Source organism: Bombina bombina, chromosome 3 (assembly GCF_027579735.1).
Source record: "Bombina bombina isolate aBomBom1 chromosome 3, aBomBom1.pri, whole genome shotgun sequence".
Classification (NCBI taxonomy): domain Eukaryota; kingdom Metazoa; phylum Chordata; class Amphibia; order Anura; family Bombinatoridae; genus Bombina; species Bombina bombina.
The window spans coordinates 738,362,283-738,375,446 of record NC_069501.1 but is presented as its reverse complement, the minus strand read 5'-3'; the positions used below and the strand labels follow the sequence as shown (position 1 = coordinate 738,375,446).

The window sequence follows — 13,164 nt, the reverse complement described above, 5'->3', positions numbered from 1 at the left end:
ATGGGGCTGTTTGAGCTGAAAAAAAACCTAACACCTGCAAAAAAGCCGCGTTCAGCTCCTAACGCAGCCCCATTGTTTGCTATGGGGAAACACTTCCTACGTCTGCACCTAACACCCTAACATGTACCCCGAGTCTAAACACCCCTAACCTTACACTTATTAACCCCTAATCTGCTGCCCCCGCTATCGCTGACCCCTGCATATTATTTTTAACCCCTAATCTGCCGCTCCGTAAACCGCCGCAACTTACATTATCCCTATGTACCCCTAATCTGCTGCCTCTAACACCGCCGACCCCTATATTATATTTATTAACCCCTAATCTGCCCCCCACAACGTCGCCTCCACCTGCCTACACTTATTAACCCCTAATCTGCCGAGCGGATCTCACCGCTACTATAATAAAGTTATTAACCCCTAATCCGCCTCACTCCCGCCTCAATAACCCTATAATAAATAGTATTAACCCCTAATCTGCCCTCCCTAACATCACCGACACCTAACTTCAAGTATTAACCCCTAATCTGCCGACAGGAGCTCACCGCTATTCTAATAAATGTATTAACACCTAAAGCTAAGTCTAACCCTAACACTAACACCCCCCCTAAGTTAAATATAATTTAAATCTAACGAAATAAATTAACTCTTTTTAAATAACTTATTCCTATTTAAAGCTAAATACTTACCTGTAAAATAAATATTAATCCTAAAATAGCTATAATATAATTATAATTTATATTGTAGCTATATTAGGATTTATTTTACAGGTAAGTATTTAGCTTTAAATAGGAATAAGTTATTTAATAAGAGTTAATTTATTTTGTTAGATTTAAATTATATTTAACTTAGGGGGGGTGTTAGTGTTAGGGTTAGACTTAGCTTTAGGGGTTAATACATTTATTAGAATAGCGGTGAGCTCCTGTCGGCAGATTAGGGGTTAATACTTGAAGTTAGGTGTCGGTGATGTTAGGGAGGGCAGATTAGGGGTTAATACAATTTATTATAGGGTTATTGAGGCGGGAGTGAGGCGGATTAGGGGTTAATAAGTGTAGGTAGCTGGCGGCGACGTTGAGGGGGGCAGGTTAGGGGTTAATAAATATAATATAGGGGTTGGCGGTGTTAGGGGCAGCAGATTAGGGGTACATAAGGATAGCGTAGGTGGAGGTCGGCAGATTAGGGGTTAAAAAAATTTAATCGAGTGGCGGCGATGTGGGGGGACCTCGGTTTAGGGGTACATAGGTAGTTTATGGGTGTTAGTGTACTTTAGCGCACAGTAGTTAAGAGCTTTATGAACCCAGAAAGCTCTTAACTACTGACTTTTTTCTGCGGCTGGAGTTTTGTCGTTAGATTTCTAACGCTCACTTCAGACACGACTCTAAATACCGGAGTTAGGAAGATCCCTTTGAAAAGATAGGATACGCAATTGACGTAAGGGGATCTGCGGTATGGAAAAGTCGCGGCTGAAAAGTGAGCGTTAGACCCTTTCCTGACTGACTCCAAATACCGGCGGTAGCCTAAAACCAGCGTTAGGAGCCTCTAACGCTGGTTTTCACGGCTACCGCCAAACTCCAAATCTAGGCCTTAGAGTTTGGCTGACCAGTATAAAAGCGAATATAAGATTTTATAAGCTACATAATAAACAATATGATTATTTCACAGTGGTCAATTAAAGTGACAGTAAAGTCAAAAATAAACTTTCATGATTTGGATAGAGCATGCAATTTTAAACAACTTTCCAATTTACTTCTGTCATCAAATTAGCTTCATTCTCTTAGTATCTTTTATTGAAGAGTAAAACTAGGTAGGCTCATGCGCTCAGGAGTGTGCATGTGTCTATTACTCTATGACAGCAATGCTTTGCAACATTATTTGCAGCGTTGTTATACAATGTTGCAAAACACTGCTGACATAGAATACTAAAGACACGTGCACACCCCTGAGCTCTTATGAGCCTACCAATTTTTACTCTTCAATAAAAGATGTCAAAAGAACAAGGCAAATTTGATAAAAGAAGTAAATTGGAAAGTTTAAAATTGCATGTTCTATCCAAATCATGAAAGCTTAATTTTGACTGTACTGTCCCTTTAAAATGAAACATTTGATGGAATATATTTTTTACTAAATGACCAAATATACTTACCAACTTCTGACACATAAGATTTTCCATTTTCTGGCCACTGGATATACTGGTTTGAGAAGAAATTGCTTCCATATCCCAAAATAAAACCTTCAAGTTTAATATTGTTGTTTGGGCGTAGAAATTTCATGGTAAGAGTGTCGCCAGTTGCGTTTATGTGGACTTTCAGGTTTAATTTCTTAGCTGTTTGGAAAAAAAAAAAAGTATTAGGCACATTACATAAGGTTTCACATCCAAATAGAGGGCAGTATTTTTTGGAGTGACATTAACCAAAATAATCTTCTGGTATTGTTTTTGTGGAAAAAGAATCATTAATCAGGAGACTACATCATAACAAGAAATTAGGCCAAATTAAATAAGTGCATTCACTTAAATATACTTGGTATTGTGAAATGAACTGGTCAGAATATATTTACTTTTTTGAAATATTCCAATTATGTTGGATGGAGTAAGCATCAGATCTGAGGGAATGTATTTGTGTGTTGTAGAATTACATTTTCATACCCCAAAAAATCTAATCTTAAATTGCATGTCATGTGCTTGCTGGTTGAGCAACTACTGTGTGTTTTGCTAATAAATTGTACTTCTTAAAGGTTGGCATATATATTGTTATAGAAGTATTCATATTCTATACACAGTACATCATTTAATATACACTTTCTCTTGCTGTCACAGAAAAGCATAAAGAAAAATCTGCAACTTAAATGCTTCTAACCATAGGGAAACATAGTAATACGTTAAAAATTAACACATGGCTTCTTAAAGGGATAGTCTAGTGTAAAAAACCCCACTACCTTTATTTTATTTTGAAACAAATAATGCTCTTTCAATACCCTTTTCAAAATGGTTAAACACATAGTCAAAATTGCATTACTGGAAAACCCAAAAACAAAGGGTAAAAGACCAGCGCACAACGACCTACAAGCAGACAAAAATTAAAAAAGAGGTACTCCCAAAACTTTCAAACTACAGAAAACTACAATAAAAGACCCTTAATATGCGCAAAAAGAATTTTGCTAAAGCTTATAGGTATAAAAGGGGGGAGGATAGTATTAATTGGAAATATTTTCACATACACAACTAGTTCAAATTGTTAAAAATATAGATTAATAAATTTATTAATATCCTCAGAAAATGGTGTAGAGTCCAAAAAATGTAATTCAATAATTCAGCCTAAAATTTATATTTTACTTGATATGCAAAAAATTCATATTTTTCTTGATGTGCAAAAATTCATAAAATAGCAGTTAAGAATTAATACATTGAAATACACCAAAAAACAAACAACATAAATCAAACACAATCAATAATAACAGATACTTTCCTATATACACACTATGCCCTGCAGTGAAAATAAGCAACTATGTCCCAAAATGAAACAAATCCACTCTTCGTAGTGGGAGGGTTAACTTCCTTAGGATTATTTCTTTTCAGGGAAAATGATAACCCCAAGAAACCTCAAAATTCTTTTTGCGCAAATTAAGGTTTTTTTATTACTGGAAAACCCCCATTGTTTCCAGATGAGGATATGGCCAGTGAAGTGTGCATACACACATGCATGTTCGCTTCCCAGTTGCTCACCAACCGGATCTTCATTTGGTGTGGTGGAGGACCACAACTTAGATTATGTATTGAATCCATTTGCAAGGTTTAAAGACATAGCAAATAAAGGTATTTGTTTATAGATAAAGTACTATAAAACGTCAAGAATATCCTTTTAACTTTCTACTTCTGTATCAGAATGTCAGTTATCATTATTATTATTATTATTATTCTTTATTTATAAAGCGCCAACAGATTCCGCAGCGCTGCCCATGGGTACAAGGATAACAGTACAATGGAGAAATAATACAATATAAGACAAAATTTTACAGAAAAAAAACAGGAGGAATTGAGGACCCTATTCCCGTGGGAACTTACAATCTAGATGGGTAGTATGGGAAACAGGAGGTGGGACTGCAAAGGTGATGGGTTGCGTTTTGTTCTCATAAAGTGATTATACCCTTTTATAGAACAGAACAGATTGCTAATCTATAAATAAAACACAATAATAAACTAAGGTTTAGGACCACAACTGTCCATTTCATTTATCCTTAAACAGAGTGTTTATTTTATCTGTAACTGGTCCTGTTCCCCTGAATCTAATTAATATGTGTATTAGTCTATGTAGGTTTGTTGTACCTCAACAAGCATAATTACTGTCAATATATCTTGCTTATGAATTTGCAAGGTGATGTTTATTTACATAGAAAGCTATACTTTGTTTTGGTTATGTATAAATCTTGTTCACTGGCATTGGGTGAGAAACAAAATAAAGAAAAAAAAAAACAAATAATGTGACCAGTGGTTGGAAAAGATTGGGGACCACTGAGATAACACATAATTGAAAGAGGAAATATATTTATAAGTAGTGGAAAAGTTACAAATAATTGTAATAGCCAGACATGGATCATATTATGTTTTTAAACCATGTACATGGAAAAATGATTACTAGCAAGTTATTCTAGAAAGGCATATGTGTAGCTGAAGTCTGTTAGGTCCAGGAAGGAATTATATAGCTCATATTTTACAGCACCACCCATCATAATAAGCCAGTCAGGGAGATTTTTTTTTATTATAGAAATACCACATAGGAAGAATAAACTTTTCTTTAAAGGGACATTAAAGTGAAGGTCAATTTCGATGAATTAGTGCCCGGTTTGTAATAATCCTATTAAAAACATGGGTACTTTAATTCATCAAAATTGACATTTCACTCGTTTTCTTAAAAAACTTACCTTTTAATCCTGACAGCCGCTGCAGCGTTTCCTCCGCCCGTCGCAAGCCCTCTTTGCGGGTCAAAAATGACGAATCCGGCTTCGTCATTTCTGACGTATGAAGAGGCTTCCGATGGCCAGGGGAATCAATGGAGCGGCTGTCAGGATTAAAAGGTAAGTTTTTGAAGAAAACAAGTGAAATGTCAATTTTGATGAATTAAAGTGCCCATGTTTTTAATAGGATTATTACAAACCGGGCACTAATTCATCGAAATTGACCTTCACTATAAACACTAAGGTCTAGATTAGACTAGATATTGCACTAAGCAGTATTTTGGGGGTGAAATTGGCAGGTGTGGGGTGTTTGAATAAAAAAACAGCACTAAAAATTGCCTTTACATTGCGATCTATGGGAACCTTGTGTGTTTCCTGTAAATATATATATATATGCTTATATACATATATATTTATGTGTTTATATATGTATATTAATATATATGTATATAGTCATATATATTTACACTTTGCTGCCATCACTGCGTGACTTACCACCTTTTCTTCACTTATTGGAGATAATGGAAACTCACTCTTGTGAGTGCAATGATTCCCAGCAATGAAAACATGAGCTTGCGTTCGCATTGCTGACAACTCATAATACCAGCGCACATTAGCTTGTGCTGGTATTACTCAGTGGAGTGAAAATATCGATTTTCCCAAAAGTGATATTTAGCGCTCCACTTGTAATCTAGCCCTAAATACAAGCTTGATAGAATGATGCATTCAAAGAAAAGATTAGTCTGAGAATAACATATAGATGTATGCAGCCAATGGCTGTGTGGAATATAACAGTGTTCTGCATTTGCATTTCTAACAGGAACATAAATGCTCACAATTTCAGAATGGAATTACAGGAAAAGAGGACAAAATAAATAATGAAAGTATATTGCAGAGTTTTTATATATATATATATATATATATATATACAATTTATCATTTTATATTACCATAGAGAAGAATGCAGCTGTCAAAGTTGATTGATTGTACTTGATAATTAAAGTAAACTAGCACATGAAAATCAGCAACTTTGATTTCATAGCTTCTCTTCTTTCATGGGTGGGGCAATAGTGACCTTCAGCATTTGGAATTCCAAGGGCGGCATTGCCTCATACACTTCAGATCCCTGTGTGCCAGTTCTGTCTAGTGCACATTAAACTTTCCATTATTTGGATATCTTTTAAGAGCTGTACAGACAAACAAACTTTAATTTCCCTATTTTAAAGGGACAGGAAACCCAAAAAATGTCTTCATGATTTGCATAGAACATACAATTTTAAACAACTTTCAATTGTACTTCTATTATCAAATTTGCTTTATTATCTTGTCATCTTTTGTTGAAGGAACAACATTGCACTATTGGGAGCTAACTAAACACATCTAGTTAGCCAATTTCAAGAGACAAATGTGTGCAGGCACGAATCAGCAGCTAGCTCCCACTAGTGTAGGATATGTGCATATTATTTTTCAACAAGGGATACCAAGAGAACGATGCACATTAAGAAATAGAAATTAAATTAAAAGTGTCTTAAAATGATATGCTCTCATCCAAGTTTAATTTTGACTTTCCTATCCCTTTACTGCACTTTCATACCATGTTACTGTACTAGTTGCAAAGGTTTGCTTTATCTTTGTTTCATACTCAACAGGCTTAATTTTAAGAAAATAATTTCGCTCTAAACTAAAGTAAGATATAATTCTTCCTAAAATATCTTTATTAGTAATTAGTATTAGAATAAAAAATTATTCATTAGGAAATTCTATCAAATGTTTTTCTAAAAACAGAACAAATTTTAAGAGATTTAACAGTACAGTACTTTCTTTCTACATATGTTTTATGAGGGTAGGTACACGCTTGACATAAGATACACAGAGAGTAATTTATGACTTCATGTCTGGATATCCATGATTAGAGACAATTTAAATTGGCTCTGAAATTTGATTAAAAGGATAAGCTAGTGAACAAATAAAATGCTCTTTTATGTTAGATAGTTTAATTTTTAAACACATTACCTTACTTTACTATCGGCTAGATTTAGAGTTTTGTCAGTAACGACCCGCATATCAAACGCTGGCTTTTTTCCCCCCGCACCTTTCAAATACCGCTGGTATTTAGAGTTCACAGAAGGGCTGCGTTAGGCTCCAAAAAGGTTAGGCTCCAAGATGGCGTCTCTCGAATTCCGATTGGCTGATAGGATTTTATCAGCCAATCGGAATAAAGGTAGGAAAATTCTGATTGGCTGATGTAATCAGCCAATCAGATTCAAGTTCAATCCGATTGGCTGATCCAATCAGCCAATCAGATTGAGCTTGCATTCTATTGGCTGTTCCGATCATCTTGGATGACGTCCCTTAAAGGAACCTTCATTCTGTTTTAGGACGTCGGAAGAAGAGAATGGATCCGCGCCGGAGGTCTTGAAGATGGAGCCGCTCGTCATCGGATGGAAGAAGATAGAAGATGCAGCTTGGATGAAGATGTTTGCCGGTCCGGATCTCCTCTTCTGCCCGGATAGGATGAAGACTTCTGCCCAATGATGGAATTCTTCAGCCGCCGCTTGGATCAAGACTTCACCCGGAGGATGGACGTCTTCAGCCCCCGCTTGGGCTTGGATCAAGACTTCAGCCAGAGGATGGACATCTTCAGCCCCTGCTTGAGCTTGGATCAAGACATCGGAGCCTGGACAGATCGGTGATACCCGGTGTGGTGAAGATAAGGTAGGGAGATCTTCAGGGGCTTAGTGTTAGGTTTATTTAATGGGGGGGGTTGGGTTAAATTAGGGGTATGTGGGTGGTGGGTTGTAATGTTGGTGGGGGGGTATTGTATGTTTTTTTTTCCAGGCAAAAGAGCTGAATTCTTTGGGGCATGCCCCGCAAAAGGCCCTTTTAAGGGCTGGTAAGGTAAAAGAGCTTTTCTATTTTAATTTTAGAATAGGGTAGGGCATTTTTTTATTTTGGGGGGCTTTGTTATTTTATTAGGGGGCTTAGAGTAGGTGTAATTAGTTTAAAATTGTTGTAATATTTTTCTAATGTTTGTAAATATTTTTTATTTTTTGTAACTTAGTTCTTTTTTATGTTTTGTACTTTAGTTAGTTTATTTAATTGTATTTATTTGTAGGTATTGTATTTAATTAATTTATTGATAGTGTAGTGTTAGGTTTAATTGTAGATAATTGTAGGTATTTTATTTAATTAATTTATTGATAGTGTAGTGTTAGGTTTAATTGTAACTTAGGTTAGGATTTATTTTACAGGTAATTTTGTAATTATTTTAACTAGGTAACTATTAAATAGTTATGAACTATTTAATAGCTATTATACCTGGTTAAAATAAATACAAAGTTACCTGTAAAATAAATATTAATCCTAAAATAGCTACAATATAATTATAATTTATATTGTAGCTATATTAGGGTTTATTTTACAGGTAAGTATTTAGCTTTAAATAGGAATAATTTATTTAATAAGAGTTAATTTATTTAGTTAGATTTAAATTATATTTAACTTAGGGGGCTGTTAGTGTTAAGGTTAAACTTAGCTTTAGGGGTTAATAAATTTATTAGAGTAGCGGTGAGGTCCGGACGGCATATTAGGGGTTAATACTTGAAGTTAGGTGTCGGCGATGTTAGGGAGGGCAGATTAGGGGTTAATACTATTTATTATAGGGTTATTGAGGCGGGAGTGAGGCGGATTAGGGGTTAATACATTTATTATAGAGTGGCGGCGATGTGGGGGGGACCTTGGTTTAGGGGTGCATAGGTAGTTTATGGGTGTTAGTGTACTTTAGAGCACAGTAGTTAAGAGCTTTATGAACCGGCGTTAGCCCAGAAAGCTCTTAACTCCTGGCTTTTTTCTGCGGCTGGAGTTTTGTCGTTAGATTTCTAACGCTCACTTCAGCCAAGACTCTAAATACCGGCGTTAGTAAGATCCCATTGAAAAGATAGGATACGCAATTGGTGTAGGGGGATCTACGGTATGGAAAAGTCGCGGCTGCAAAGTGAGCGTTAGTCCCTTTCCTGACTGACTCTAAATACCAGCGGGCGGCCAAAACCAGCGTTAGGAGCCTCTAACGCTGGTTTTGACGGCTAACGCAGAACTCTTAATCTAGCCATATGTTTTTAGCTACTGTAAAATGATTTATCAAAATGCCCCCTGTAACATCCCAATTGGCTCCAGGTAAGAATATAGCCAGTTATTAGAGCATGCTCATGTATACCTGCTTGGCTCCTCATTTCTTAAAGGGACAGTCTAGTCAAAATTAAACTTTCATGATTCAGATAGGGCATGTCATTTTAAACAACTTTCCAATTTACTTCTATTATCTAATTTGCTCAATTCTTTAGATATCCTTTGTTGAAGAAATAGCAATGCACATGTGTGAGCCAATCACACAAGGCCTCTATATGCAGCAACCAATCAGCAGCTACTGAGCATATCTAGATATGCTTTTCAGCAAGTGATATCAAGAGAATTAAGCAAATTAGATAATAGAAGTAAATTAGAAAGTTGTTTAAAATGACATGCTCTTTCTAAATCACGAAAGAAAGATTTTGGGTTTCATGTCCTTTTAACCTACTTGATCCTAATTACACGTTACACATGAGCACAACTCTAAATATGGGCTCCATTTATGAAGCTGTAAATCCAGCTTATGTGAACCTACAAACTGTAAGTTAACCCATTCGCTACTGGGAATTTCAGAGAAAAACTTGTCCAAAGTACTGGAGACATTTTAGCATTTTTGCTATCCCTCCGTTTAAATAGGAATAGAGCCTTTGTTTTTTTTTTTACCTGTGAAAACTATATATATATATATATATATTTATATACTGTATATATATATATACTGTATATATAGAATAAGAAGACAATCTGCAGCACTCCAAGTTTCTTTAGTGATTTATTTACAAGCTACAAACATAGGCAACGTTTTGGGCTGCGCCCTTTCTATATATATATATATATATATATATATAAAACGCAGTCCAGGAACCAAGCACTCGCACAATATGACAACTCCCAGGGTGCAATTGCAAACAAATAGTATACAGTCCAAATAAGCAAGCACTCACTGGCATTTTGAAGTTAAGCAAAAGTTTTACTTGCAAATAATACAAATCAGTACATAAGTTAACGTTTTCGGGCCGTAGCCCGTCCTCAGACTTCAAGTCTGAGGACAGGCTACGGCCCGAAAACGTTAACTTATGTACTGATTTGTACTATTTGCAAGTAAAACTTTTGCTTAACTTCAAAATGCCAGTGAGTGCTTGCTTATTTGGACTGTATATATATATATATATATATATATATATATATATATATACAACCCGTGTTATTGATCTAGGCCTATTTTGGTATTCTTGAAGCCACTATTTGTCCACCAAATACGATTATATAAAAAAAATCAAACTAAAATGATTTACACAAAACTACTCATCATTAGAGAAATGGTTTTAAAAGCTTCTCTGATGGGGGGGCGGAGCTGGCCAGCAACAGAGATGGTCGCATGATCAGGGAGCTCTGCGCAATTAGTATCCAAGAAAACCCTATTCACATTAAGAAACTGAAAAAATAACTACATGGAAGGGTGATTCTGCAGGAAGGAACCCCAGGCATGCTGCAACCGTTTAGGTAACTGAATGATTTATGCTGAGCTGAGCAGTTGCACCGGAGCTGATCGCCACACACTGAAGCGCCATCTTGGATTGTTAAAACATCTAGCAAGAACGACCGCTGAAACTATAGATGCCTATTAAACCCTGAGCTTCTGTTGTAATATATTGCCTACTGTGTGTTACAGCACTTACTAATATGTGTGCACAAATAACCTTTCATGCGGTAAAAGAACTGTTGGAAGATCATGCGAAGAGGCTATGTGAGAGGCTGGATGCCTTACTCTGCACAATCCGATCGACACGTATATGTGGTAATGAGATTGAGGGGGATCATAAGGGAGTACAGGAACCACAGAATGCTAAAGCATCCACAGCATTCCAAGGGAGCCCTTCTTTATTGCCAGAATCGGACACAAGCCCCAGGACAGAGATTCTCTCGTATGGGATATATTTGCCCCCACCAGCTGAGTATACAGGCGCAACTGAGACTCACAGGGTAGATCATATGAGGAGGCAAGTACCGCACTGTCATCTGATGTTGGCACACTCTCAGGAACGCTTCCCCATGTCACCGCAAACTTCCGCACCATTACAGAGGATCCGTGTGAGTACACAACAGAACTCAGTACTAGAGTGGGGCACTGTGCACTTGTCTTGGCAGGGTTGGTAGGAAAGCTGGTGTATTCTGCTCATATATCAGGTCGCAAAAATGAGCTGCCACTCATCTTGTGGCCCCCGGTCCGGCATTGGGTGAATGTGGTGACCTATTCACAGTGACGGGCCTGCATTAGCAGAAGTCCACATAGCCAAGATACTTTACTGGACTTTCAATTGACTTTATTATAGTTATAACCGAGGAACCTGCATCCATGAAGACCAAGGTCTAAAATGTGTGGATTTGTACCTGAACCCTCCTGCTGTACTACTAGGTATAGAACTACTGGGGACATATTGGCAGTAGATGTAATTGCTATCTAAACATACGGGGGGCCGTTATATATGCTCTGCACTATACTCCACCATACTGCTAATTATTCCTACCCTTGTTAAGTTACTTGCTATAGGAAGCTATTTATTTCTCATTCATATGTTGCTTCTCAAAAGAATCTGTTGAAGCTTGAGCATTTTTTACTGACAGGAGTGATTTGGTGTTGAGAACAGATGCCTGAGTGTCCCTTTCTCCTTAGCTAGCCCCTGGCGATACATAAATGTACAAATGATCTTATAGGGTACATATTGGTGTGTGTGTTGGTCTCGTGTGGTTGACTGAATCTCTACCTTAAAAATGCAACTCAGAGATGTAGCACTGTTAACTGCTATCCTTGTTATGTGAATGCACAGTGGGTTTTCTGTACTCAGCTTCCTTACCAAATAGCCTATAGAGAGTGTGGCCAGCTCTCTTTATGTATGAGTGTTTTAGACTGAGTCATTCTTTTTCAAAATAGTAAATACAACCGCCGGTGACTAAAACTAGAAGGGCAGGACTTTGAGTCTGGGAGCTGGTATTGCTTAATCTGTTCTCTATGTAGTTTGACCACTTCTTCTGCTTCATGATGGCAATACCGCCTGAAACTCTCTCTGGGAGAGCTAACATTCCGTCTCTTACTTATCTTCTGTCAAGATGTGTGATGTACTTCTCTTGTTTTTTCTCTGGGTCTTGTGTGACTATTATGAGCTGTATATTTTAGGGAGCCATTCTCACATGATGAAAGTAGCCTATAGACATATTCTAAGTTAAGACTCCTTCAACACTATCATGTCAATTTTAGAGCCATATTCATCGCTGCCTAATGGTAATGCAACTGCAAGAATTTAATTATGTTCACTATGCAGTTTTAATGGGCGCCGGTCATACTGTAACGCCTATTGATTTTAACCACTAGAGCAAGTAAATGTATCTCTCAGTGAGTTTAACTAGTTAGCGCTGCAGAATCTGTTGGCTTGAGATACCCAGGTCAGCCACGAGTAGTTATATTCTCTAGGATAGGCCTGCTATACATTGTGAGGTTTGCTTAGATAGATATCTATCCTATGTTTAAGTTGTTTGCAGGCTACTGTCTGACCCCTAGGATATCAAGGAGAGTTACACACTCAAATAATCTAAAGCAAATGACATGCTATTGACTGATCCCTCTTGATATATATGTTTAGAGGCCGTGTATACCCACATTTTTAATCCCAGTACAGGAATGACTCCGTAATTTCCCTCTTACATTTCCCCCCCATCCCCGTTTGGCAGAGTTACGTAGTCTCTGCCCTGTCCAAGAAGTCACTGCGGCTTCTTGGGCCCTAATAACAAGAATAACACTGTTATATCTACATATATACTCCTTCCTACATATAACCTGTTAGATGTTGCAATTTTGTCTTATTTAATCTTTAATCCAATGTAGCACCAACGTAAGATTGTTTGCTGGTCTCCCTTATGTGACCTAGACTGGCACTGTTGTTTCTTGAGCCTAAATATGATCAACTTGTATCTTGTATTGTCTAATCTCTGTACATGACATTGTCCTACATTATGTAATGTTTAGTATTTTCCAAATTTTTTTAAGCGGGTTTAGTTTGAATTTGCAGTTTTCTTAACTCTCAATATGGTATTATA

The 13,164-nt window shown here is 36.9% G+C and overlaps 1 protein-coding gene across 1 annotated transcript in view; it reads right to left on the bottom strand.

Moving 5' to 3' along the window:
* The window catches only part of ABI3BP (ABI family member 3 binding protein), a 533,245-nt gene that overhangs the window by 420,000 nt on the left and 100,081 nt on the right, over positions 1–13,164 (bottom strand). Inside the window, exon 2 of the mRNA XM_053707567.1 lies at positions 2,141–2,320. Coding sequence (XP_053563542.1) covers positions 2,141–2,320 — 180 coding nt within the window. The remainder of the gene's footprint in view (positions 1–2,140; positions 2,321–13,164) is intronic.